This window comes from Eumetopias jubatus, unplaced genomic scaffold, assembly GCF_037043125.1.
Source record: "Eumetopias jubatus isolate StellerSeaLion01/CBP00866 unplaced genomic scaffold, mEumJub1_p1.0 scaffold_9, whole genome shotgun sequence".
Taxonomy (NCBI): Eukaryota; Metazoa; Chordata; class Mammalia; order Carnivora; family Otariidae; genus Eumetopias; species Eumetopias jubatus.
The window spans coordinates 136,900,937-136,927,795 of record NW_028274815.1 but is presented as its reverse complement, the minus strand read 5'-3'; the positions used below and the strand labels follow the sequence as shown (position 1 = coordinate 136,927,795).

Genomic DNA, 26,859 nt, shown 5'->3' with positions numbered 1-26,859 from the left:
ACAAGGCTCACCTGCATATGATGTCACATGCCATTCCTGCCTGCCCCTCACTTCTTAGTCATTTGCTCACTTATGCAACCAATAATTATTATGTAGGTATGGGGGAATCATTGAATAAGTCTGGCAAGAGCCTCACCCTTGAGAGCTTGCAGTCTAGTGGAATTTAAACAGATAAACTAGATGATTTCAGTAATTCATTCATTCCACAAATAATTATTATTTTATTTTTCAATAAATAATCATTGAGCCTTTACTATATACCAGGTACTGAAAATAATTTATTGAGCAAAGTGAGCAAGATCCTTGCCTTCAAGGACTTATATTCAAGTGGACATTAAACAAATAAACAAGATAATCTCAGAGAGTGATGCACGCTAAGAAAAATGCAATGGAATGTTGTGATGGAAGAGCTAGGGTTTGGAGGATCTCTAAGGAAAAGTGATGAGGGGAGCTCTCTCTCACGGGTGACATCTGAGATAAGACCCACCTAGGAACTCAGGACCATATTTTCCCGTTTCAACTAGCACCCATGCTTCCTAAAACACCCTTCATTTGGGCATCGATTACAGTGTTTGGTGTAGTTTCTCTGTGTCTACGTCTTCTACCCACCCAGGGTCATAATTGCTGGGAGGGCAAGAGGAATGAACACAGAGCTGATTGGCTGGTTGGTTGGATGACTTTGGGGCCCCCACAGTCCAGGCTGAGAGAGAAGGTGGCTAGTTGGTTGGTTGTTAGATTGTGGGCATTGTGGGATGCCCACAATCTCAATAGAGACAGGAGGTGGCCGGTTGGTTGGTTGGATGACTTTGGGGACCTCACAGTCCAGGTTGAGACAGGAGGTGGCTAGTTGGTTGGTTGGATGACTTTGGGATGCCCACAATCTCAATAGAGACAGGCAGTGGCTGGTTGGTTCGGTAACTTTGGGAACCCACAGTCCACGTTAAGACAAGAGTTGGTAGGAATGTTCTAATGAGGCGCCATGAACATTTGCTCAACTACACAGCACAGTACTGTCCGTGCAGGAGGGCTTACTGGACCCGTCCGCTGAACCCGTCTACATGCCTGGCAACGCAATGGAACCAGCACGCGAGAAAGGCATGGCCAGGGCGCCCAGAAATCCTCTGGGCCTGGGCCAACTCTGCGCAGAGGTCAGCGCTGCCGGCACCGCCCGCGAGGGGGCGGGCAGCCGGCCGCGTACCACGCCTGCGCAACACAGTGCCTACGCCGGCGGCCCCGGGCGCTGCCCCGGAACTGCGCCGGCGCGTTGCGCTCGGCGCTAAGGGGCGGAGTTTCGTTGCGCCGCGCGCTAGGCTGGGGCGAAACCCGGGCCGGGATAGGGCGTGGGGCAGCGCGTCGGGACGTCCCTCGCGTCGGGCCCGACGGCGCGTGCGCGCTGCGCGGCTGGCGGGGTGTCTGGGGGGCGGGGCGGGGGCAAGTGTGGCTTTTTTGCCTCATTGTCCCCTAGCGCCTGCCGGTTAGCGCGCAGGCTGCCGGCATCATGAAGATCTGGACTTCAGAGCACGTCTTTGAGTAAGTTAGGGGCGTGGGACAGGTCGGCGGGGCGTATGGGGCAAGTGCCGAGTGGGCGGGCAGTTCGGGCCCGGAGTCGTGGCGAGGCCGGGCCGCCCCTCAGGAAGCTTCCAGGCGTCGGGCCTGGTGGCGGGGGGAGCGGGGCCGGAGTACCACGGGGCCCCGGGGGGGGGGGGGGTGGAGGTGCGGGGACTCGAGGTCTGCGGCCCCGGCGGTGGAGAGAGCCCGGGACTTGAGGCCTCGCCGCCGCCCCGGCTGGCAGGGGGTCCAGAGACGGGCACTGGCAGCCTGGCCCCCGGGGAGGGCCCCCGGGCCGGTGGGGGCCTCGCCTGGCACGAGGTCCTCGACCGCACTCGGGGTGGGAGAGGCCCCTGCGTGCCCCTTCCGGCCGTGCCCAACCCGGTGGGACGGGGACCCGCGGGTTCCAGCAGGAAGCATGGGCGTTGTCGGGAGTCTGGTCGCCCCGCCACCTTTGGATGGAGTGCCTTCCCGGGTGAGCTCAGGCGACCAGGAGGAGAGACTTTTCCGGCAGCTCATGACCTGAGGAACGGGGCCTTATTACAGTTGGAGTCCAAGGTCCAGCTCTGGCTCCAGCGTACGGTGTGACCTTGGGCTGCCCATTTTTGTGGGAGACACGGAAGACAGTGGTGCCGTCCGGGCCTGCCACTGGCACATGACTTTTGAGGCCACGCTCAGTGACATCTCTTGGTTAGAATTTCTTAGTAACACAGAAGGCCTTAAACTAATTAATTGGATGTTGGGGATTGAATCTCCTTCTGGGTCCATGATTCATATACAAACGAACCACGCATATAAGCAGCTATATCATTTTTTTGCGTAAAGAGACAGTTAATAGTTAATCGAGGGAAGCACTCTTCATTGGCCAATGCGCCCTCCTGTCACTGATTTGAAATGTCACTTTGGGCCTAAACTCTGTTGTGATTCACACTTGAATCCATTTCTGAGCCCTCTGCTCTGTTCTGCTGATCATGCTGTTGTTGCCACACTGTTTTAATTTTTATAGCTCTGCAGTATGTTTTAGCTTAACCGTTTGGTTTTTTTTAAACCATGTTCCCGAGGGCAGTTTTAAAAGAAGTTGTAAACCCTTTGCATACTTAGTGAATCAGACACATCCAAGAGTCCAGGGGGTCCTGGGAAGTACGGAACGTTAAAATCAGAGGGACGATTCCTTTCTCCATAATGCTTACAGTCTTTCTGTAAATTTGTGATCTTTCTGATGTTCTTTACCTGGTAACAGTCTTTACTGCTCTCTTTCAGCCCTTGGGATCATAGGTGGTTTCTTGCTGGCAATCCTCTTCCGGATTTCAGTGCTTCAGAAGTTCTTTGAACTTTGCATCTCCTTAGAACGTTCTTCTGTCCTCCCTAACACTCTTCTCCTTGCTACCCCTCCACTTCTGCTCTTCTCTTCAGTGTTTCCCTCTCTTCCCCTTCAGTGTGAATGTTCAAGGAGATTCTGTTAGTGGCCTTCTTGTCTTGGATTTCATCAGTGATCCTTAATCTTTTTGCCACAGACGTCTCCGAGATTTGATGAAAGCTCTGGGATCCTCTTCCCAGAAGATAGACATATTCAAACAAATGCTGGACGTGTTCTGGAAGAAGCAGCCGTGATCCTGATTCTCCCCAAATAATTTGGGCTTTTCAGTCAGGGTCCCAGCTGATAAATATACATACTTAGGACACCCAAATCTGTACCTTGGGCTCCAGCCTCTCTCGAACCTCGAATCCTTATTTTCAGGTCTTACCAGACATCTCTGCTCACATGTCCTGTGGACTCCCCAAACTCAGTCCTGAAATGGAAGTTACCATCTCCCCTCACAAATCCTACCATTGCCAAGTGTTTCATGTCTTAAGGACACTACTGTCTACAATATCAAAGTCATTATTCTGTCTTACCCATATACGTTCAGCACTTCCTTCTTTTTTTTTATTTTTTATTGTTATGTTAATCACCATACATTACATCATTAGTTTTTGATGTAGTGTTCCATGATTCATTGTTTGTGCATAACACCCAGTGCTCCACGCAGAACGTGCCCTCTTTAATACCCATCACCAGGCTAACCCATCCCCCCACCCCCCTCCCCTCTAGAACCCTCAGTTTGTTTCTCAGAGTCCATCGTCTCTCATGGTTCGTCTCCCCCTCCGACTTACTCCCCTTCATTCTTCCCCTCCTGCTATCTTGTTGTTCTTTTTCTTAACATATGTTGCATTATTTGTTTCAGAAGTACAGATCTGTGATTCAACAGTCTTGCACAGCGCTCACCATAGCACATACCCTCCCCAGTGTCTTATCACCCAGCCACCCCGTCCCTCCCACCCCCCACCACTCCAGCAACCCTCAGTTTGTTTCCTGAGATTAAGAATTCCTCATATCAGTGAGGTCATATGACATATGTCTTTCTCTGAGTGACTTATTTCACTCAGCATAACACCCTCCAGTTCCATCCACGTCGTTGCAAATGGCAAGATCTCATTCCTTTTGATGGCTGCATAATATTCCATTGTGTATATATACCACATCTTCTTATCCATTCATCTGTCGATGGACATCTTGGCTCTTTCCACAGTTTGGCTATTGTGGACATTGCTGCTATAAACATTGGGGTGCACGTACCCCTTCAGATCCCTACATTTGTATCTTTGGGGTAAATACCCAGTAGTGCAATTGCTGGATCGTATGGTAGCTCTATTTTCAACTGTTTGAGGAACCTCCATACTGTTTTCCAGAGTGTTTGCACCAGCTTGCATTCCCACCAGCATCAGCACTTCCTTCTGAGGCTTCACATATCGTTGGCATCCAGGTGAAGCCATTCATTGAGTCCTTCAACAAATAGGAATACCCACTATGTGCCAGCACTCTTCTTTGAATTGGTTACATATCAGTAGATTAATCAAGACATTGTTGCTGCCTAGCTGGAGTTAAGTATACCTGAATGTCCACCCACCTCATTTTCTAGGTGAAGATATCGGGCAGGTAGGTGAGGTTCTGCCTGCCCTTTGGTGCCATTCTGAGTGTCTTCCAGTGTGAGGTCTTTTCACATGATTACATTAGTAGGGTCCAGATTAATTGCTGGAAGACCGTTAACATTGCATCGTTTGTAATGTTTAAGTTAATTATGTTTCGTAAAGCAGTCTTAGTTCAAGTTAAGTCAACACCAGTGTTTTCGAGTTGGCTCAGAGTAGAGAAGGACTATGTTACAAATAATACATAAGCACCCCGAAGCTGTGTGCAATTATTAATTTTTTAGAGGGGATGGGGGGAAGAGATAAGTGCAAGGAAGCCAGATAACTGTGGTATATGACTAGATGGAGACAGGGACAGGGTTCATCTGATTTTCATTTTAGATAGTTGCCTTGGTAACAGTCGGTGTTCGGCCTGTATCACTTCTATTTGTGGGGACTGTTTAGATTTATGAAGTAGCTCCCCTTATGTACCTGCATTGATTGCTGAATAAGGCTTGAGATTAAAAACAGAATGAGGTTCATTTATATAATAGCAAAAATGAAAACATTAAAAATGTCACTGGTTGTCCAGGGTACTGGGAAATGAATGGTGTTGAGGTTTTCCTTCTATTGGCAAGAAGTAGTTGTCAGGCTTAGTTCTCTGAAAAGTTGAACTGGATTAATGGCCTACCTATTTTGCTTTTGGAAAAATAAAAAGTAGTGCTGTGTGGTTTATCAGTACGTGTGGTTTGAAACATTATCTCCAGATCTCTTTTTTCCTTCCAACAAAGACAAGAGCGCAGATAGGGTGGCATCAGACTGCAGGTGGGCTCCATCACCTCTAATACTCATCGTCGTTAATAAGGGGCTCTTGAGAAGGATGGCTTTTGTACGAGCATCTTACTCACACAAGTTGAGAAGTGAACAAATGTACATCACACTTCGAATCATCCAAGCACACGGGCTTTTTCAAGAAGATAATATTAAGAGAGAACATTAGAAAAGAGTATTATTAGAAGCGCCTTAAAAACACTTCATGGTGTTGAGTGACCTTTTCAAAACAAATCAGAATCACTCCTTTGGGGAAAGCAATGGATAAAGATTGACTGGAGGGGCCACTGTTACTTACTACCTTAATAATAGAGAAAAAAATATTTTTAATTTATAGTATTTAAATCAATAATACTTTGGATCTTTTTGTAATCCCTAAAAGAATTTATGGTGTCTATAATACTTTTGTTACATCTTTATAGCTTTATGGAACTGGGGCCAGACAAAAGAACAAACACTGTAGTAATAATTTGTCCTGCTTGTTTTCATAGAACATATTTTTTAAAATACATTTTTGTGAATCAGTGATTCTTAGAAACAAAATTTACATGTGAAAGTGAACATGGGTAAATAGGAGAGATTGTTTAAGAAACAGTTCTCTAATGTGTTATAGGCTATTTATATCTTTATAGACCTCAGTTGCACCATATAGCCTGTGTGCTGGGAAAATACTGAATTCTATACATATTCAAAATGTAGATTGAGCTCCCCAAATCATCTTTTAGTCAGTGTTTCAGGAAATAATTTTCCCTAGTTAAATTAATTAAACTTCAACTGTAAAGAGTGATTTGATGGGTTATAAAAACAGTTTAATTTATATGCATATTTTTCAAATGTTTGGTTTTTGGTTCATGTCGGCAGCCACCCATGGGAAACTGTTACAACAGCTGCAATGCAGAAATACCCAAACCCTATGAACCCAAGCGTGGTTGGAGTTGATGTGTTGGACAGACATATAGATCCCTCTGGAAAGTTGCACAGCCATAGACTTCTCAGCACAGAGTGGGGACTGCCTTCCATTGTGAAATCTGTAAGTGTGTCTTTATTCCTGTGGAAATGTGACTGCTGTAGAGAAGTTTTCTAAACCACATTATAATTTCAAATAGGTTGTGGGAGCCGATTCTGAATGTCATTTTTGCATCAGTTCAAATTGTATTATAATAAACTTGAGTTATGAGTGTATAATGAATTGGAAATATTATTACAGTCTTCATGAAGGCGCCTGATAAAACCTTCTGAAGGAAGCCAGCTAATGCTCTGTAATCTAAAAGGAGTTCTGTTCTGCTTTTCCTGCTTTTGCCAGCCACTTCAGACCAGTAGTAAGATCTGGAAGCCATGGGCTGGTGGCGATGGTTAGCTGACAGTGGCTGTGGTCAGTGGTGGGTCATGACACTAGTTGAGGAGCGCGTTCTCAGGCTCTGCTGTGCCACAGTTGTTCCGAAGTTTGAGACTCCTCCCCATGCATTTAAAAACTGAATTCTGTTCAGTTACATGTGATCAGGCTTTAATGAGCCAATTTAACCAGCAAGAAACTGGAGTGCCAGATGATTACAATGTGAGAGAACTCTGGTATAATAAGTAGACTCAGTTGGGGAAGGTAGGTCCACTCAGAAAACTAAAGGACATATTTTTCAGCAGGAATGTCCTGATTGCTTCCTTTGCACAAACCACTGCGTTAGATAGTAGGGACGCAGAAGCGAGCAAGGTCAGGCGGTTGGCTTGGGCTCGTGCACAGGAGTGATGCTGGGTAGGGTGTATTATCTTCCGTCATGAGGTGGCCGTTTTTCTGTCTGGAGAACAAGGCCGCAGCACCCTCTCCCTCAGACTGCTCTAAGAAAATCCTGACATAGTCTCAAGCTCTCCTTTCTCCAGATGCCATGTTTACCCAAATACTCCGATTTCCGTATTTCAGGCTCAGTGCTCCGTTGTCACACCTTGGTGGTTTCGGTGTCTGCTTTACACTGCCTGCGTTCTCCCTGGGCTGGTCGCTAATTGCCTCTGGGAAGGGTTTTTGTATCCAGCAGTCTCATCTCATTCATGGTGTGTGAATTCCCGTTATCCTCCAACGGGCCTCCTTTCTGACCTTTGTCTGATTCCTCCTGTTTTTTACGAAACAGATTTTTTGGTTCAAGATATTAACACATTTTTACCTTCAAATAAAATATTGATACACTTGTTAAGAAATCCCTCTTCCTCTGAATACTAACTGTAAATGTTTTATTTAGCTTATTGGTGCTGCAAGAACTAAAACCTACGTGCAAGAACATTCTGTAGTTGATCCTGTAGAGAAGACAATGGAACTTAAATCTACTAATGTAAGTGTGGGCTCCCTTTTGTTTTGATTTTAAACTAATAGCTTAATTTTTTTTGTCTCTATAGTTGATGTACAGGTGATTATATACTGTATTGTCCTTTCCTGCTCCTCACTGGAGCAGTGAGGCTACTACTTGTTTCCAGGGCACAGCACCCAATAAAATGAATTTGGGATCATGTGCATATTATTACTGTAATGCTTTTGTCGTATTTATTATTTTTATAATAAAAAGGAAGCAGTGAATAGTGAAATTTAAGTTCTGTTTTTGCAGTAATACCGAAGTGCTTTATTTGTTATTTGTATATTTACCTAGCAAGATTTTGGTTTGTGAATTAATTTTGCGAATGTTTTTCATCTTGGTTTCCAAAATGAGTTGATTTTTTTTTTCATTCTATAGATTTCATTTACAAATATGGTTTCAGTAGATGAGAGACTTATATACAAACCACATCCTCAGGACCCAGAAAAGTGAGTAAAAAATGTTTTGACAAACTTCTTTTACGGGGTGTTTTAATTTTTTTTATCAGATATTTCTTTTAAAAAATGAAAGGTCATTCTGAAGCTGTGTGAATGTGTTCTGTTCCAGAACTGTTCTGACTCAAGAAGCCATAATCACTGTGAAAGGAGTCAGTCTCAGCAGTTACCTTGAAGGACTAATGGCGAATACGATATCTTCAAATGCTAATAAAGTAAGTCAGGCTGCTCCCTAATCGTTATTCCTGGGTTTCCTGTCTTGAAAGAGCTTAGTACTGAACGTGTGTTTGTCCTGGCAAACTGACTCTCAGCCGCAATGCAGTGAGAATCCATATAGGCAATTTCTTGCACAGGCTCTGGTGTCTGGCACCCTGGGATTTATGTGCAAGCCATAACTCTTACCAGCCTTTCAACCTTGGACAATTAAGTTAATCTTTCTGTGCCTCAGTTTCCCATCTGTGAAGTAGAGATCAGTTAGCCATCTTACCGGCTGGGCATGAAGAGCAAATGAGATAACATATGGAAAGCGTGTGCCCAGGGCCCAGCATGTGGGAAGTGCTTGGTGATAATGTCACTGTGTGCCATTGTTTAAAACACCAATTCTCAACCTTTTTCATTATCCTCTCTGCCCGGTAACCCCCAGGTTTGTTTTAGACATCTTTTTTCTCTTAACAGCCACCACCACATGAAAGTATTTAACACCATGGATAGATGGATGAAAGGATAAATGTGCTATGTACATGAAAAGAGTGAGATATTTCCACCTCTCCCCACCCCCAACTAATTTTTGCCCCTTGGAGAATGCATGATTTAAAACAGTTTAAGTTTAGAGAAAGAGATACTTAATGCACTTCATTATAACACGTTTCATATAATCATTCAGCGGTCCAAAGATCTTATAGATGCCTTCTCTGTACCAGAGGAAGTGCTAGGCTAGACTAGGAATACAGTAGGGAACAAAACAAGCATGGTCCCTGCCCTCGTGGAACTAAGAGGAAGGCAACATTAATCACGTCATTGGGAAAGGAAAAGCACACAGAGATAAAAGTATTTCATGAGTGTTCTGTTGTGTGCTGAGTGGGGGGCGCGTTGGTTGTTAGGGGTATGCCGGGAAGCCTCTCCAGCAGAGGGGCTGTATGTGCAAAGGCCCTGAGAGAGGAAGCAGGAAATGCTTCTCATTTCCTCAAGGACCTGCATTAGGCACCAGGAGAGAACGGTTGAAGAGGAAGTTGGGGACCAGATCTTCTAGGGCCTCATACAGGATTTTGGTTTAAAATAACGGACCAAAAAAAAAAAAACTGGGTTTGACCTTTTGATCCCCCAAGAAGGGACCACTCTAATCAGAAATAAGGAAACGATCATAATCATTGAATTGTAGATTCTTTTGATAACATCTTTTGCATGCAAAATAAAAATGAGTTTATAGATCAATTTCCAGTTGGCCAAGGCATTTGATATTTGGTACCTAACATTAAAGAAAAACAAGCACAAAAACAATCCATTCTGGTGAGGCTTGGTTATACTTGTAGAAGCTCCTTGTTACTTCCTGATGTACCATTTATTGGATACGTGCCTTTGCTCTCACTTGGTAACAATAGATGTGTTGGGTTTTTTTAAGGGCCGAGAAGCAATGGAATGGGTAATACATAAATTAAATGCTGAGATTGAAGAATTGGCGGCTTCGGCGAGAGGGAGCAGAAGGACACCGATGGCGGCGGCAGCGTTTGTGGAGAAATGAGGACGAAAGTCAGTACCCAGCAACCGCCCCTCAGGTCTCTGCAGACTGGCAGTATATTTATTTGTTATTTAAAAAATAAAATTATATTTTAGGTAGAGTTTTTTTTTTTAATAAGCTGAAGAAAAGCTGTAGGACTTATGATCAAAACAAAGAGGCTGCAGGGTTTCTAAATAAAAGGGATCATCTGAAAGTAGTAGTGTTTGAAATGACCATCTGATTTTGAGGATTCCAGTATTTATGTGAAAATTTAACAATTTTTGAAAAGTACTTGGAAAATCATATTAGCATATTAAAATCTCCTTTAAGGTAGAATTGTAAAGCTTTTCATGCATTGGAACTCTACCTGGCTTTGGACCAACCCCAGAACAAGCAGAGCCACCTAAATACACAGAATTACCCTGCTGTGTATGGTAAACTGCAAGAACTTGCACGAGGGAATGCTCTTTAAAAAGAGAAATTATAGTTTGAAAAGACATATTAATTTGTATTAAAATAACGTGTTCTGCTATAAACCACTGTTAAAAACCAGTGTTTTGGTATTTAAATGACATTTTTGGAATGAAAAGTATCACTAAAATAACTCCAACAAACAAAAAAGGATTTTAATGTATTAAAGAGTACTGTATTAATTTGCCAAAGTTTTGTAACTTAGGAAAGGTATTACCTTCCTTGGATTTGTACTTTATGACTTAGTATGCTATACCGTGGGCTGGTGATGTTCACTGAAAAAATAAAGTCATTACCGGAATTTTGCAGCACTCTAAACTTAAACAGAAGAACAGCTGTTCACATCTTTTAGCATTTCACATTTGCCTAACTTATAAATTGCCATGTGTCAAAATCATGGCTCTGTAATTGCTAAAGCATGATATGTCAGGTTATTTGAATATAATTACTTTTTGAAGTAATTGTGACCACAAAACATCTTTTTTACATGAAGAGCTGTACGTCATTTGAAATTACTCAAACGATGTCTTTCTGAAGCATAAATCCCAGGTACTTAGTGTTTTTAATAATACGGTGCAACTGCGGGGGGTGGGGGCGGTGGGGAAGAAAAAAAGAATAATAATGAGAAAAGAAGCATTGACCTAAACCAACCACTATGTGAATTTTTTTGCAGCTTTTGTGGGAAATCAATTATTTTGGATGCTAAGGGGCAGCTGCAATCTGAAAAACAATCCAGTAAATGTATTTCATGTTTTGTAGCAGGCAGTTACCGACCGGTAAATAATGTCTTTGATACTTGCAGTTGTTGCATACATAGTATTTTTGTTAAAAGGTGATTAGCTCTTGCCTGTATCTTACAGTGCTAATGTAATAAACTCATCAGGTTTCCTGTAAAAGAAACCAGTTAGTATATGTACATAAACTACAGAAATAGTATAGCAGACTATTTAAAAATTAGTGTTTGTCTACTTAAAATGTTGTTTAGCTTAAGACTTCTTAGGACATTTGTAAAAGCAACTTAAATCCAATTAGGTTTTTGACTATTTTTTTGTAATCGGAGATGGTTTTTACAAATGAAGTAACATTTCAGTTAAAACATAGCAAAATACTGATCTTTGATAAAAAGTTGCCTTGTATATTTCTGTAAATTATACCCGTTCTGAAAAAGGTGTAATGCCCTAATGATAAAAATATTTCTAAACAAATTTTTATCCTGTTTGATTTTTTTATTCTAATACAATAAAATTCTAGAAATTTTCATCTTCCAGTGTAGTGAAGTAGCTGGTAGTTTGTGGCTTTTGCCTATTGAAATCTCCGTAGACGGCAAGTAGACGTATTTGGGGGGGGACTGAACTGGGACAGTGTTCACAGGTTCCCCTCGGACTGTGGGGCGTCTTACCCTATCTAACGTTAAAGATGGAAGTTAGGTGTCTAGTTTCTGAAAACTTCCTTGCAACGATGTGTTCCCTGCCCTCAGTTTCTGTTTAGTCACTGCTCCGTGTACACACACGTGTGCTCCTGCGCCCCGGGCCCGCGCCCCCCGCCCCTGCCCGCAGCGCCCCTGCCCGGCGGTCCAGCCCAGGGCGTCGCACGTCGCGGGTGGCCCCGGAGGCCCGCGCGCTGTCTGGGCCGAGTTCGCTTTTGCCCACTGCCCCCTCGGAGGAGGGGGCGAAGTGCTCCACGCCGACGCCGACGCACCTCCGTGCCCCTGGGCTGCGGCTGGGCCCCTGCCCCGCGGCTGGGCCCCTGCCCCCCGCTGCCCCCCGCTGCCCCCCGCTGCCCCCCGCTGCCCCCCGCTGCCCCCCGCTGCCCTCGCGCCCCCGCCGCCCCGCCGCGGTGCTACGGAAGCCCGCGGGGCACAAGCTCGGGGCGCCCGCGGAGCCAATCGGTGGGCGCGGCCGGCCGGCCCGCCCGGGGATTGGCACCCGGGGCCCCGGCCGCCCGCCCCCATTGGCTCCCGGCGTCGGGGGGATTCAGCGGCGGGGCAGCAGGGGCTGCTCGGGATGGGCGGGCGGGGCAAGAGGCGGCGAGATTGGCAGGTCCGGAGTCCCGCCTCTTCCGGTTCCCAGGCCTGACCTTCCTGCCGCTGGGCCGTGCGCCGAGCCGACATTGAGGCGTCCTCGCGATTCGACTCGACGCGCCCGCTCTCGCGACATCATGGTGGCATACTGGCGACAGGCTGGCCTCAGGTATACCCGCGCCCCGGGGGTGCGGGGAGCCAGCGGCGCGGCCCGGGGGCGGCGGGCACGCGGCGCGCGGCGGGGGTCGGGGCCGGGGGAGCGCGGCCCCAAGATGGCGGCGCACGTCCGGGGGGGGGGCGGGGGCGCCTCGAGAGCGCGCCGCGCGGGCGGCGGGCCCAGCACCTGCGGTGGGCCGCCCCCTCTGCGGGGTGTGGCCGGGCCCCCGCCGCGCTGCGTGCCGGGTCTTCGTTCTCCTCCCCCCACCCAAGGGGCGCCGGAGGCCCGGGACTGGGCCCTGGGTGTGTGAGCCCGGCCCGCGCTCCAAGCCTTCGTGTCCGGCACACACGTGTTTTTACTGCACACCGACTCCCGTCGCTGTCGGGCCGCCTTCCCGGTAAAGGGGGAGGAGGCCCTCGGGACACGGCACAGAGGGCGGGTGGGCAGCGGCTCGGCAAGCTCACGTGTGGAACCCGTCTGAAGACACCAGCGCCAGCGACGGGGCAGCCGTGGGCGCCGCCCGCACACCTGGTGGCTTCGTGCACCCACCGGGCCGTGCGCCTTCGCGCGGGGGGCCTCCCTTGTGACTTGACTCGTCCCGCTGCTCCTTGGGGGGCGTGCACCTGCCTGGGACAGCTGAGCAGCCCAGGAGTTCCTGCCTAGGGAGGTCAAGCCCCGTTGTGTCCACTTGGAAGGTCGACGGTCCCAGTACCAGGAACCATGTCCTAAGCACCTGTTCTGTGATCGGTGTGGTGGCCCCTGCTTTGTCACTCCTCCCTACCATCAGCGGGGCAGGCTTCATTATCCTTCTATTTTATTCTCTTGTTTCTACAGGTGGATAAAGTAGCGGAAAAGCTTGAGCAGCCTTGAAGGTCAACCCAATTAGTCAGCACCCGAGGAGGCATTGGAACGCCTGCCTCTGGCCCAAAAAAACAAATTTGAAACATGAGAAAATAGACAGCAGCACTCCCCCTCCCCTTCCTGTTTTCAAAAAGTGTAAAAAGTGAGCTGACATTTTTTGGAAAATAAGATGTTGATGGGAGTCCATCTACCAAACAGGAAGCAGGCTGTTAGATATTTTGTTAGAATTAAGGATGTTCTGTAAGACTTTCTGGTTTCATTTAGAAACCTTGATTGGGAAGCATCTTCAGTGGCAGACTTGGGAAACAAAATCCAATATTCTCAAGGAAGCCTGTAAATAATCAGGAAGAATTGTTGAATTCAAAATAGTTTTTTCTCTTTTAATTGTATATATTTTACCTTGTAAGAATAGTATAAGAAAAAATTTTAAGTAGAGAAATGGGGGGAAACATCACTTAGCCTCTCATAACATTTTGGTCTGTTTCTTGTGCTGTGGGATTTTTAAAAAATCACTGAATCTTTTATTTTAAATTAGCATGTATTAAAGAGAGAAGGTGGTATAAAGAAAAAAACTAAAGATTACCCATCCTAATACCAGTTAAGACTTTGGTGCATTTCCTTCTGGTCTTTTTCTCCGTGTAGATTGCTTCTGGCACTAGTCATTTTTAAATCCCGTTCCACAATAATTTACAGTCAAACCAAAATTAAAACTATGGGAAGGAAAAAAACAAACAGTAACAACGAGCAGTCTGGCTGGATCATTGATAATTAACTTTATATCATCTTCGTTACCTCCCAGCTATATCCGATACTCCCAGATCTGTGCAAAAGCAGTGAGAGATGCACTGAAGGCAGAGTTCAAAGCAAATGCTGAGAAGACTTCCGGCAGCACCGTAAAAATTGTGAAAGTGAAAAAGGAGTAATCTGTAAGTTACTGATTTGTTCGAAGGCTTGCATCTTAAGTTCTTAGAACACTTTCAAAACAAAGTAATTTTAGTTTTGAATTCTGTCCATATTTTTGGTCAGTCAGTACATTCAGATGTTAGTGGGTAATAATTTAAAGCATACAGGTGATAGGAGTCCTGAGGCATCGTAAAAGAATTTCGTTCCGGGCCCTGACAAGCAGAAGTAATTGGCACATTGATTTTCAGCTCATTTAGCGGTGCTTAGGGTAGAGAGCCGTCTTATTTTAATTAAACCTGTTTCATTTGTCTGCACAACATCAAATAATTTGAAGGATAAACTCCCCCCTTTTTGTAATTGCTGTTGGAGTTACATAACAGTTCAGGGGCATGACAAATTGCAGTTCTTTGCGTCTTCATTTCCCCCACATCTGCTAATGTTCTCACAAATGGCTGCTTCCTGAACATGAGGGCTACAAGCACAGGCAAGGGTCCTGCGATTTTATCAAGCGGGAACATCTGCAGGGCCCTGCGGGGACAGCTGTTACTCTGCTAGATTTAGGATTCTTTCCGAGGGCTTGGTTCGTTTCACTTCTCCAGAGATGTGAGCCATGTAGAGTTATATCCTGTGCAATAAAAGACAGTTTTGTACAGTTGATAAGTTCTGACTCTCTGCTCCCAACTACTAAAGCGATTTGATCTCTAAGCCTCTTTCTTGACATTGTTATTTCAAAGATAAGCAAGGCAAATACCAGAGAGATGTTTTTCAGATTTAATTTTCTTGTTTTGCTTTAAAAAAAAGGCATCAGACCTGCAGTGGCAAGGAAATGTGATCAATATGAATCCTTTGGCAGCTTGTGGTTATGAGCAATTTTACTTATTGGAGCTGTCTCCCCTAAGCACTTTTCATTTCCATTTTGAATTAGTAAATATTTTATTGAGTCTGGAGATGCAGTGTTTTGAATGTGGCCCTTTTTCTAGGGGCTCTCTGTCTCATCTCATAATTCTAAGTAATGAGACCTGGTTTTATGTTGGGTTGTTTTAACAATGAGCTAGCTGAGAAAATCACTGAGCCTCTGCCGCAGAGCCAAGCCAAACTCCACATCGAACTCCCTTGACCTTGTGATGTCCTTGGGGTCAGGAAGTAGTGTCCAGCTCCCGTAAACAAGACACACCTGCTCTCCGTATGTCCTGCTGGGGATGCTCTTGGCCTTAAGCACAGGGGGCTTTTAGTGTCTTTTTAAAGGCAGAGTAGTTTCTTTATAGCCCAGAGAGTACTTGGTTCTACTTAGAAAGGAAGTTCCTGTTCGGCTAAGGCCATGCACGTGAACCAGCAGTTTTTACAGCCAAGAGCCAAGGGTCAGCATCAGCCATGTGAAGTGACGCCAAAGTTATATTACACAGTTCGTGACAAGGAAGTCATTGTCCATGTTCATGTCGGATTTTTAAGAAAACACAGAGGACTAGCAACTGTTGCATTTTCTTCTTTCTTCCTAGACCCTGACTAAAGCTTGAAATGCTACATTTTCCAAGGTGAAGATGTGTGGGTACATGTTATGGCAGATTGAAAACGATCTCCCTACATGGAAAAAAATCCCTGTCTTGTTCTAGATTGACAATGCCAATAAATTGAAGTATGGTTCACTTCTTGCTGTTGGTTCTTGTTTTCCTTTGGACTTTTTCTTCATAGGAGCTATCCACACCTGCAGGATTAGGACCTTAGGAACTGCAGTTTCTTAAGGTAGGGGGAAACGGGTTTCATATCTAGTGAGCAGAGGGAAACAGAAAAGAGGTTTTAAATGTCTCAGGATAGAAAGTTCTCTTTTTCATATCAATTGACAAAATTAGCCTCTTGTTGAGGCTCTCATTGTCCCTTATCTTTGAATTGCAGAAGTCACGGCCAAGTGGCGGGATGGCTTACTTACTACCCGCTGGCCTGGTTCTCCCACATAGCCGGCTTTTTGCCTAAATGACAGAAATTACTAAAAGCATAGATAAGGAAAAAAAAAAAAATACTAGATTGTGGTCTTCATTTTTTATTGTACACTTAAAACCTGTGGAGAAGAGCTAATACCGGGATTTCAGCAAGAAATGTGCTTGACATTGTTTTGTAAATGAATCTCTGTCCTGGGAACACTCCCCATGGGAAATGGGTCGGAGCGGGAGCCGTTCAGTACCTTGCTCTCCTGGAGCTGATGGCCGAGCTGCAGCTTAGTCTTTAAAAAGACTCTTGCCTGCAGGTCTGGGGGGGGGGGGGGGCGCATGAGGATGGCAACTGCTCCACGGTGTTTGCACGCTGTCTCACTTCTTCATTAAATGCTCTAAATGCTCGGGCGTGAAGACCTGTTGCAAGTGTTTTGTTTTTATCTTCCTTTGAAACTTAGAAGCACTCGCCTGAGTAAAACACCCACTGCAAAGTTAACTGCTTGATTTGAACTGTTTTGGAGAACGGAGAAAGAAATGTGAACAGGAAATTTTGAAACACAGTTCAGCTTCTATGCCAGGACCAGTTCTCCCCATGATACTTAAGATAACAACAATAAGTTCTGGGGGCCACCGAGCAGTGCTGAGGAGGCGCCCAAGAGAATGCCTTTGTTCTCGGCCTTCTGCAGGCGATTTCCTGCCCCTGGACACTTGACCTGTAGGTTTTATTTAATTCTTGGCCCAGGACAGGCAAGGAGGAGCTCCTGGATGGAGTATGAGAGCCCGGCCACTGGGTAGTAGCCACTTGAGGGCCCCGGGAACTCTTTGCCCGGGCTGGTCTGCTGTTCTAAAGTCGGGGCACCTCAGCTGTCAGCACCTCAGTCCCCAAGGTCAAGGTACTAGGAGGCATCTTTCATTACAGGGATAGGAATCAATGAGTCTCGAGGCTGTCAGGCCTTTTTCAGACGAACAAAGCCAATGGGCAAACGGCTGAATTCTTTGCAGCCGGGTAACTAGAGAGAAGGCATCAGTGAATGTGGGAGATAGGTTAATTAAGGTGAGACTTGGGGCCAGGGCTGGTGATAGGGAAAGGGGTAAAGCAACTGAATAAAAGACAAGTTTACGGTCTAGCAAAGATTCTTTGAGCCTCTTTCTCTGTGATTAAAAATCCTGAATGGATACTGGGATAAAGTAAACTTCCAGTACCAGGCCTACTGGGCCCCTGGCAGGACTACTGTGTCTGGATGACCAGAGGACCCTGATCAGACCTGGCTGTGGGCGTTTCACTAACTAGTTGAGTGGTTTTTGAGGGAGTCGTTAATCTCTGCTCCTGTGGGGTTCTTGTGCGAAGGGAAGGAACGGACAAGTTCTGAGATTCTGATCCCATGTCTCTATCTCTGAGACCACTGTCACCATGGCAACCATACCGCTAAAGGAATAGGCTCAATATCTGAGGGGATAGATTTCTTTCAGTTTCTAGTGGGTTTTTTTTTTTTTGTTTGTGCGTGTGTGTTTCTACCATACAAAAGAGTAGGATGGTGAAATACATTTTGAAATATTTTTTAACTACTCAAATTAATCAGTCTGGGCGGTTAGGCTCCAAGAAAAGGAATTTATTTAGTCTGAAATAAAGCAATTTAGCCATTTAAAATTGAATTTCCTTGTACTTTAATGATTACTATTGAGCAAACAAAAATCTTGACAGTAATATAAATCAGCAGGTTTTCTGATTTAGATCTGTAGCCTTCCTTGTATCTATAATAGATTGCCTTTTTAGATTTGAGAAGGAAAGTGCTAGAGGAAGCGCATCTAAATTCTTGTAACATCAAAGGTCATAAGTCTTTTTAGCTTCTGAGAAGTTATGAACTTCAGAGTATACAGGTACATTTTCTTAATAAATCTGCTTTTGTTTTTAATGCTTGAGCCACAAGTAGGAAGTGTTTAAAACTTTTCTTAAGTGTTGTAAATAGAAGGCTTGTCACGATGCCGACAGCAGGACATCGTTTGCGCAGGTATTTTCGTTACTTCTCACAACATGCACGTGAAGGAGTGACGTTTCCCAGAATGAGCAGGCAGTGTCGTCCATCCACCTGCTACCTTACTGCAGATGACAAATGCAGATCCGAGAACCTCGTTGCCTGCAAGTAAATATTTCCTGCAGGGAGGGTTGGAGCCTCTTCCCATTGCCAGCTACTCACGGATCAAAGAGAAGAGCTCAGTGGTAATTCTAGGAGGCCATTAAGACCCTTACGGCCCTGGAAGGGATGGCCGTGCAGTATGTCAGAAATAGGTAAACTGTAATTAAAAAGTTACGGATGATTTGATTACACTCCTGTGGATTTGGTCCTGTTGTAATGTGAGCAGATTAAACTCGGGTAATGGTCAAAGCTGTGTCATCATGCAAACATTTATGGCAACTTCTGCAAATTAATTTGAACTGTAAAAGTTCCCTAATGAGACGACGTCCTCCACGAGGAAGGACACTGTGGCGGTGGCCGCTGCCGAGTTCCTGCATTTGAATGGTTGCCCAGCGTGCCCAGCGCACCGGGTGCCCTTTCTGAAAGAGCAGAGGCTACCGAGTGCTTTCAGAAGGTGTTTACTGAATGAAAGTGAAAAGGGCATTTTGAAACAGCCTTTACCAGGAAAACCGAAGATGGTGATTAATGAATTCCCAGAATCCAACACCCCTAAGAAACTTAAAGAGTATCTAAACATCTATGTTAACAGGTAGCTATTCAGAAATAAAGATCAGAGGATTGGGGTTGGTGACTGTTGCCTGTCGTTTGAGGGGTTTTTCTTGGCCAGGTATTTTGGTAAAAAGCACTGCCACTTTTTTTTTTTTTCTGCCCTCCCTTTTTTCCCTTTCCAGTTAGTACACGGACGTGCACTCAAGGTCTACACGATTCACTAGTGGATGCTGACTCACACTTGCTTCGGCTGCACAGCTCCCCACGTACCAGTTAGTCACCTGGCTTTTCGGGAGGCCAGCGAGCACCAGGAGTTAGGATGCTGGGCAGTGCACATGACAGAAGCTGGGGTATGACTCTTAGCAGGGGTGCCAAGCAAGGGTTCCAGGGTGCTCATCGGTGCTACGAAAGGGTGGAGGTGGACGTCAGCCGCGGTAGCCATGCACGCAGGTAGTCTTGAGGGTAGTCTTGATGCCTGGCACAGCGCCGTGCCTGCAGTAACTACCCGATCAACATTTCTAGACAAAGGTGGTGTGCTTCACGATAAATTCACTTTGCCATTAAAACCCGGTTAATAGAGTGTGCAGTGAATAGCAAAGTCTTGAAAGCTAGTGAAAGCCAGCGGAAGGCCCCAGCGCTCCCAGCTCCCGCCCAGGCCCCTGTCCCCGCGGCCGTGCATGCGTGCGGACACCGGGTGGCTGCGGCGCGTCCCGTGGGGAGTCGGCGGGACGGCAGGGAGGCGGGAGGGGGTCTGCAGCCGACCTCACACCGCCCCGCGAGGTTCGTGTGGCCCATCTTCCGGTTCCATTTCTGCCTCCCCCACGACCTCTCCGTCCTCCTGAACCGCTCTGGCGTCTTGCAGTTGCTGGTACTCGGACACCAAATCGCGGATGTTGCTCTCGGCCTCTGCAAACTCGCCGACGTCCATGCCTTCGCTGGTATACCAGTGCACGAACGCCCTCCTCCGGAACATGGTCGAGAAGTGCTCCGCCACGCGGCCGAACAGCTCCTGCACGGCCGTGCTGTTGCCAATGAAGGTGGCGGCCATGCTCAGCCCCGGGGGCGGGATGTCACAGACGGCCACCTTGACGTTGTTGGGGATCCACTCCACGAAGCAGCTGCTGTGCCGGGTCTGCACGCCGAGCATCTGCTCGTCCACCTCCTTGGTGGACATGCGGCCCCGGAAGATGCAGGCCACGGTCAGGTAGCGGCCGCGGCGCGGGTCGCAGGCGGCCATGGCGTTGCGCGCGTCGAACACCTGCTGCGTGAGCTCGGCCACGGTGAGCGCGCGGTACTGCCGGCCGTCGCGGCTGGTGAGCGGCGCGAAGCCAGGCGTGAAGAAGTGCAGGCGCGGGAAGGGCACCATGTTCACGGCCAGCTTGCGCAGGTCGGCATTGAGCTGGCCCGGGAAGCGCAAGGACGTGGTAATGCCGCTCATGGTCAGGGACACCAGGTGGTTGAGGTCGCCGTAGCTGGGCGCGGCCAGCTTGAGTGTGCGGAGGCAGATGTCGTAGAGCGCCTCGTTGTCGATGCAGAAGCAGGCGTCGGCGTTCTGCGCCAACTGCTGCAGGGACAGCACGGCGTTGTAGGGCTCCACCACCGTGTCGGACACCTTGGGCGAGGGCAGGACGCTGAAGGCGTTTAGGATGCGGTCGGGGAAGTCCTCCCGGATCCGGCTCAGCAGCAGCGTGCCCATGCCCGCGCCCGTGCCGCCGCCCAGCGAGTGCACCAGCTGGAAGCCTTGCAGGCAGTCGCAGGCCTCGCTGGCGCTGCGCACGGCGTCCAGCACGCTCTCGGCCAGCTCGGCGCCCTCCGTGTAGTGGCCCTTGGCCCAGTTGTTGCCGGCCCCGGAGTTACCTGTGCAGAGGGAGGCGGGTTACGGGGCTGTCCGGGTGGCGGCGGGAGACAGGGCACCACTAGGAGGCACCCTCACCTCGTGCCCCCCCCGGGGGGGGGGAACATCCCTGCAGGAAAACGTACCGTAGATGAAGCTGTCCGGATGAAAGAGAGCTCCCAATTTGCTGGATCGGATGCTATCCATCGTCCCAGGCTCCAGGTCGACCAGCAGCGCCCGGGGCACATATTTCTTACCTGTGTAGAAAAATAGGAAGAAGTCAGCAAACTTTCGTTTTTCTAAAAGTTAATGTTTCATCAAAATAGAACCTTGTGATACCCATCAGGAAAAAGGTATTTCTAGAAGAAAGACATTTGAAGTAATATTCTTGACACCAACAAGTGCATAAATCTATAAAATACCTTCGAAATCCCTTTTCCATCATTTTCTGTGTTGTTTTGTTGTCTCGTCAATGACAGAGATCCTGCCCTACTGGAAGTGATTCTGGTTTTCATTTAAGAACTAAACAGGAAAGGTGGTGCTTGAGCAGCGGTGGTAAACACACGTGCCCCCACTCAGTGACTTCTTCCCCGGGCCCTTGCCCTAGGTGGAACTTGGGGACCCGCCAGTCTCGGGATCCCACTGCGCTGCCTGGACATCAGCCTGACCGTGTGCGCATCGCGACCAGAGCACAGCGTCCTACCGTGGGCCTCGTTGTAGTACACGCTGATCCTCTCCAGCTGCAAGGCACAGTCCCCACAGTAGCCCCCGGCCGAGTCGATCCCATGCTCCTCGCCAATCACCTCCCAGAACTGAAAGCAGCAGGAGGGGAGGTCAGTGTACAGAGGGACCCCAGAAAAGGGCAGGTGGGTACCCGTGAGCCAGCAGATTGACCAGAGGGACAGGAGGAAGGGAGTGCTGCTGGGCCTGCCCGGAGGGGTCCGTCTGGCTGCCCCTTTCCCGGACGTGCCTTTAGGCCCATTTTGTCAGTGCCAGCTGCACGGCACTGTAATTTGCTCTTGCCTCCGCTAAACACGGATATGAAGACTGTGTTTTATACCCACCTGAACGCCTTAAATAAAATGCCAACACATAAAATATTAAATTGGATTTTGCTCCTATTAAATGGAGGCCACGGTATACATTAAAGCTGTCGTTCTACAATTCACATCAGCCCGGGTATCTCTAATTTCACCTTCTAGTGCTTCAAGCTAGTAAAGTATAGGTATACCATTAAATGAAAATAGACTGAATTCTTATCTGATTTCACAATAATATCCCCTTCACTTGGGTATTTATTTTCATGCAGTTTTCCAAAAAGCCCATAACTAGGACATCCAGGCCCAGCTTTTAGCCATGTGCATTTTTCACGACCAGGTATGCACACAATTCAAGATTATGCACAGCTCTTGTAACTATTTGAAACATATGACACTTTCAATCTCACATACAGTATTTATTAATATAGCTGTGTGTCTTAATATGGAAACAGTTACTGAGATGGCCCCTCTCATTGCCCTAGAGAAGGACATATTCAAGTGCAATGAAAATATATTCATTTATGTTAAAATCCCCAAGGGTGTTTTCCCAGCCGTATCTTATAAGTGATGGCTCTGCTCTGGCCATGGTCTCATTAACCAGACTTTATTTTATAGTAAATTACCAGCACTGTTTAGGGTCTGAAAGAATAAATAAATTTAAGTTCTATAACACCACAAACTACATGTCTTTTACAGTTCTTTTGGCCCCAAATAATAAGTAGTCGCCGGGGCTCTAAGCACCAGACAACACGATGCTGGAGGAAGAGCTAAGAACCTATCTAGACCCTGCACTTCCTCTGCCGCGCCTCCCTCCAGATTATCTTCCCACTTCAGAGTGCTGGGGCTGGCGCCTCCCACTTCTCTGTGTGTTCGACTTAGGAACATCTCATCACCGTGGACGGAAAGGCGGCAACTTCTTTTCAAGGAGTGGTATTCTTTGCCCCAGGTTTTAAACACCTGCATTAAAAGACTAGATTTTCATAGCTGCATTATTCACGATAGCTAAAAGTTGGAAACAACCTATGTGCCCACTGACAGATGAGGGGATAAACAAAGTGTGGGGTATCCATGCAGTGGACTATTATTCAGCCATAAAAAGGAAGGAGATTTGGACATAGGCTGCAACGTGGTTGAGCCTTGAGGACATAATGCTCAGTGACATGAGCCAGACACAGAAGGGCAGATACTGTGTGATGTCACTTCTATGAGGTCCCTAGAAGAGTTCAGATTTGGGGGTCCCTGGGTGGCTGAGTTGGTTGAGCATTTGACTCTTGATTTCAGCTCAGGTCATGTTCTTGGGGTCGTGAGATCAAGCCCCGCGTTGGGCTCTGTGCTGGGCATGGCGCCTGCTGGAGATTCTCTCTCCCTCTCCCTCTGCCTCCCCCTCCCCATCTCATCTCCCACTCACACTTTCTAAATAAATAACGAACTATAACATTTTTTAAAAAAGAGTTCAAATTCTTGGGCGCCTGGGTGGCTCCGTTGGTTAAGCGACTGCCTTCGGCTCAGGTCATGATCCTGGAGTCCCGGGATCGAGTCCCGCGTCGGGCTCCCTGCTCAGCAGGGACTCTGCTTCTCCCTCTGACCCTCTTCCCTTTCATGCTCTCTATCCCTCATTCTCTCTCTCTCAAATAAATAAATAAAATCTTTAAAAAAAATAAGAATAAAAAATAAAATAAAAAATAAAAAGAGTTCAAATTCTTAGATAGTAGAAGGGTGGGTGCCAGAGTCTGGGGGAGGGGAGTTAGTATTTAATGAAGACAGAGTTTTTAGTTTTGCAAAAGGAAAAGCATTTTGGGGGATTGAGTGCACAACACTGTGAATACACTTAACAGTATTGAACCGCACACTTAAAAATGATGGCTGGAGATGGCAAATTTTACACTGTGTTTTACCACAAGTTTTTAAAATTTAACTTTTAATGCAATTAAAAATTTTTACAGCTTTATTTATTTATTTGTATTTACTTATTTTAGAGAGAGAGTGGGGGGAGGGGCAGAGGGAGAGACTCTTTCAAGCAGATTCCCTGCTGAGTGCGGAGCCCGCACGGGGCTCCATCCCATGACCCATGAGATCATGACCTGAGCCAAAACCAAGAGTCGGATGCTAACCGACTGAGCCATCCAGGTGCCCCAATGCAATTAAATTTTTAATGCCATTCATACTAGTGAAAGTAATTTCAAAATGGCAAAGGGAACCATCAGATGGCTGTTAGTACAAGTGTGTAAAACTAGGGTTGAAATTCGGGTTGGAGACCTGTTGGACTGTGTCATCTCTTAGAGTTGGCCACTGAACCAGGCACTGTGTACAAAAAATTTAGGTGGGGAGGGGACACACTCGTGTATACTCCAGAGAGTGTATTTTAATTATTTCTGCTACCACACCCAAAAACGTTTAGGTTTACCTCCTTCGTCTCCTATTGCTTACTAAATGGAACAGATGTGGATCTTTTTAAACTTTGCAGCACAAACAAGGGAGGGGATGGAAAGGCATCTTAGTGATATCATGCAAAAAGTCGCCCAACAAACTTTAGGAAACTGTTTTGAGACAAAGTACTGTCTTTAGAAAGTTCATTGCTAAAGTCATGAAAGTAAACAAGGTTCCCTGTAAGAGGCGGTGAAATTAGCATGAATTCAGTTAACCCTCTCATCCTACCTCCTGTATCTCTCTTTCACTATGGGCATCAGTTAATGAAGCCAAGTATTCAGCAAGTGCTCGCGAACTGCTGGACTTGTTACCTTCCCTGCCGACTGAGGATATTTTCTTAGTTGGCTACACCCAGCGACCGTAGGAAAGCTAGTCCTAGTAATCGAACTCTCCTTACCTTGGCTCCGATCTGGTTCCCGCACTGGCCGATCTGAAGATGCACGATTTCACGCATCCTTGCTTTGCGTCCAAGTGTAAGGTCTTCACAGAATCCTCAGTCTCTGGGAAAGCCGCCCTTCTTCACGCCCTTCCAACACGACTCTGGTCACTGCACCGATGGGACCAGCTGACCAAGCTGGTCCCAGGGTGTGTCTACCGCCCAGAGGCCCAGCCTCTACTCTCTTCTGCTCTCTGCCTGTCATCCTGGTGAAGGGGGTGTTTCTTCCTCTCCCAAAACAGAATATTGCCCAGTCACTTCCCAGAGTTCAAGACCAAAGCCTGCCTTTGTGCACAGTGCCTGGAGGTCTCGCACCAGGTGTGGGCCTGACCGTGGTGGACTCTGGACACCCGGGTGATGAGCCCCATCACCCGTGATATGACATCCGAACCACAGCTCCCAGCTCATGGGGTGAGGGGACCACCTCCAGAGAGCTCTCCCTGACCAAGCCAGTTGTGTTATTAGGAATCCTTTGTCTAAACCCATCGCTTGACAGATGAGGCCACGATATCCCAGCGCATGAAGTGACTTCACCATAGTCACACAGCCAGTGAGACGTCCCTACCTTGCTTTAGACCTGGCCATGTGTCCCGTGTCTTCAGCTACGTTTCCTAAGGAGTGCTCCGACAGCCACTGGCAGTGCTGACGTGTCCTTTGGGGGAACAAGGGTGGGCAGTTTTTATTTTTACAGTGTCTACTTTAATGTAAATAGGAAAAGAAATAATTAGCATTTACAATAGTAAAATGATAATGAGAGAAACTTTCCTTTGAACTTGGCCGAAGTTGTAAAGGCAACTTGTGATTCTTCCGCATTTGGGAAAGCGCTATCAAGAGACACCGTCTCAACTCCATGGCTCGCCATCAAGGCCCTTCCCAGCATGGCCCCACACTTCCCCTCCAGCCCCTTCCCCAGGCTTTGGTCCTCAGAAAGCCTGTGCTTCGCGTCAGCGTGGCTCTTCCCCTGCTCTGCGTGTCAATTCCTGCTCTTCCAGAAACTGCAGAGCGGCTGCCCAGGCCAGGACCTCCCCCCGAAGCCCCGAGGAGCAGGCAGCCACCCCCCGTGGGCACCTGCTTCTCCGGGCCTCTCTCCAGTATTTGCCAAGCTCCCGGGGCCCCCGTTGTCGGAACAGCTACAGACAGAGACCTGCCGTGGGCCAGGCACACACTGGCAGCCAGGGATATGGAAATGAAGGAGACCCATGCAGACACGGGCCCCCGGGACGTGGACTCAAAGGCAGGACTGAAGGCACACAGACCCAGAGTCCCCGGGCGCTCCCTCCCCTGCCTCTGACTGGACAGGTGACCGCGGCTGTGGGGTCTGCCCTGCCTATCGTCACCCTGACCGGCAGGCCGCTCCTAAACCCTCTGCACTTTCCGCAGGCCTGGCGAGGCCCAAGACGGGAGGTCAGTGACCCAGGCCGGCAAGTCACTAACTGCTCTGTAGTGGCCTTTTTGCTGGAAAATAGCCTCTACTTCTCCCAAAGGAGTTCAGCCCCGAAGTAAAAGGAGCTGGAGTGTTCCCTGCAGGAGAACGCTGACGTGGGGAAGCAGGACTTTGTCCCGTGGGTGCCAGCCCCCCCCCCCAGGGCTGCCCCTGTCTCCCACTGTCCAGTGACCTCACGGGCCACGTGCCGAGGGAGAGCTCCGTGCGACCCTGGGTCGGGGACCCGACCAGGGCAGAAGGTACTGTAAGGGACACTATCGGGACACCTACAAAATCTGAATACAGACCGGGTGGATTGAATAATCACATTGTATCCACGTTGTATTTCCTGAATTTGATCATGGCCGGGTTATACAAATGGAAATTCTTGTTTTCAGGAGATAGTATGAAATATTCAGGGTCAAGAGTCACCTTGCGGACAGCTTGCCCGCAAATAGTTGGGCAAGAACAGTAACAGTGTGATAAATGTCGAGAGACCGGTTAAGCAAATGTGGCAAAATGTTAACAATTGGAGAATCTTTGTAAACGAGTACAAGATTAATACTCTTGCAACATCTCTGAGTTTGGAATGTTTTCCTACTCCAATCTGAATGACCACATGATTACAGCTGCCTCTGGTCCAAAGCCTGCCACCCCCCACGGTAAAGAGAAGAAAGTGTAAATTCCAGAGGAAGAAATGTGCATGTACTTAGCAGTATTTTGTTCACAAGTTAAAAAAATATATATGCAGAATAAACCTTTCAGCTTCCATGACATTCAGCCCCCGCCCCCCGCCCCCCGCCTACCTTCACCCCTTTGCCCTCCCCTCTGGCCCCTCACCTGCCCTCCCC

The 26,859-nt window shown here is 47.4% G+C and overlaps 3 protein-coding genes across 3 annotated transcripts; 2 read left to right on the top strand and 1 right to left on the bottom strand.

The window, feature by feature from the left end:
- Window positions 1-1,420: 1,420 nt before the first annotated feature.
- PRELID3B (PRELI domain containing 3B) lies at window positions 1,421-11,503 on the top strand. The gene is made up of 6 exons (XM_028089184.2): window positions 1,421-1,530; window positions 6,187-6,355; window positions 7,551-7,640; window positions 8,037-8,107; window positions 8,226-8,328; window positions 9,732-11,503. The coding sequence occupies exons 1-6, from the start codon at window positions 1,499-1,501 to the stop codon at window positions 9,849-9,851; spliced, it is 585 nt and encodes a 194-aa protein (XP_027944985.1). The 5' UTR covers window positions 1,421-1,498; the 3' UTR covers window positions 9,852-11,503.
- An 841-nt stretch (window positions 11,504-12,344) lies between these two features.
- Window positions 12,345-15,882, top strand: ATP5F1E (ATP synthase F1 subunit epsilon). The gene is made up of 3 exons (XM_028089181.2): window positions 12,345-12,487; window positions 14,136-14,262; window positions 15,736-15,882. The coding sequence occupies exons 1-2, from the start codon at window positions 12,456-12,458 to the stop codon at window positions 14,257-14,259; spliced, it is 156 nt and encodes a 51-aa protein (XP_027944982.1). The 5' UTR covers window positions 12,345-12,455; the 3' UTR covers window positions 14,260-14,262; window positions 15,736-15,882.
- Window positions 15,883-17,812: 1,930 nt separating this feature from the next.
- On the bottom strand, window positions 17,813-24,778 carry TUBB1 (tubulin beta 1 class VI). Its single transcript, XM_028089150.2, has 4 exons — window positions 24,547-24,778; window positions 21,386-21,494; window positions 20,829-20,939; window positions 17,813-20,705 (listed from the first exon to the last, which is right to left on the bottom strand). Exons 1-4 carry the CDS (start codon window positions 24,601-24,603, stop codon window positions 19,612-19,614), a joined length of 1,371 nt encoding a protein of 456 aa, XP_027944951.1. The 5' UTR covers window positions 24,604-24,778; the 3' UTR covers window positions 17,813-19,611.
- Between the last annotated feature and the right edge of the window lie 2,081 nt (window positions 24,779-26,859).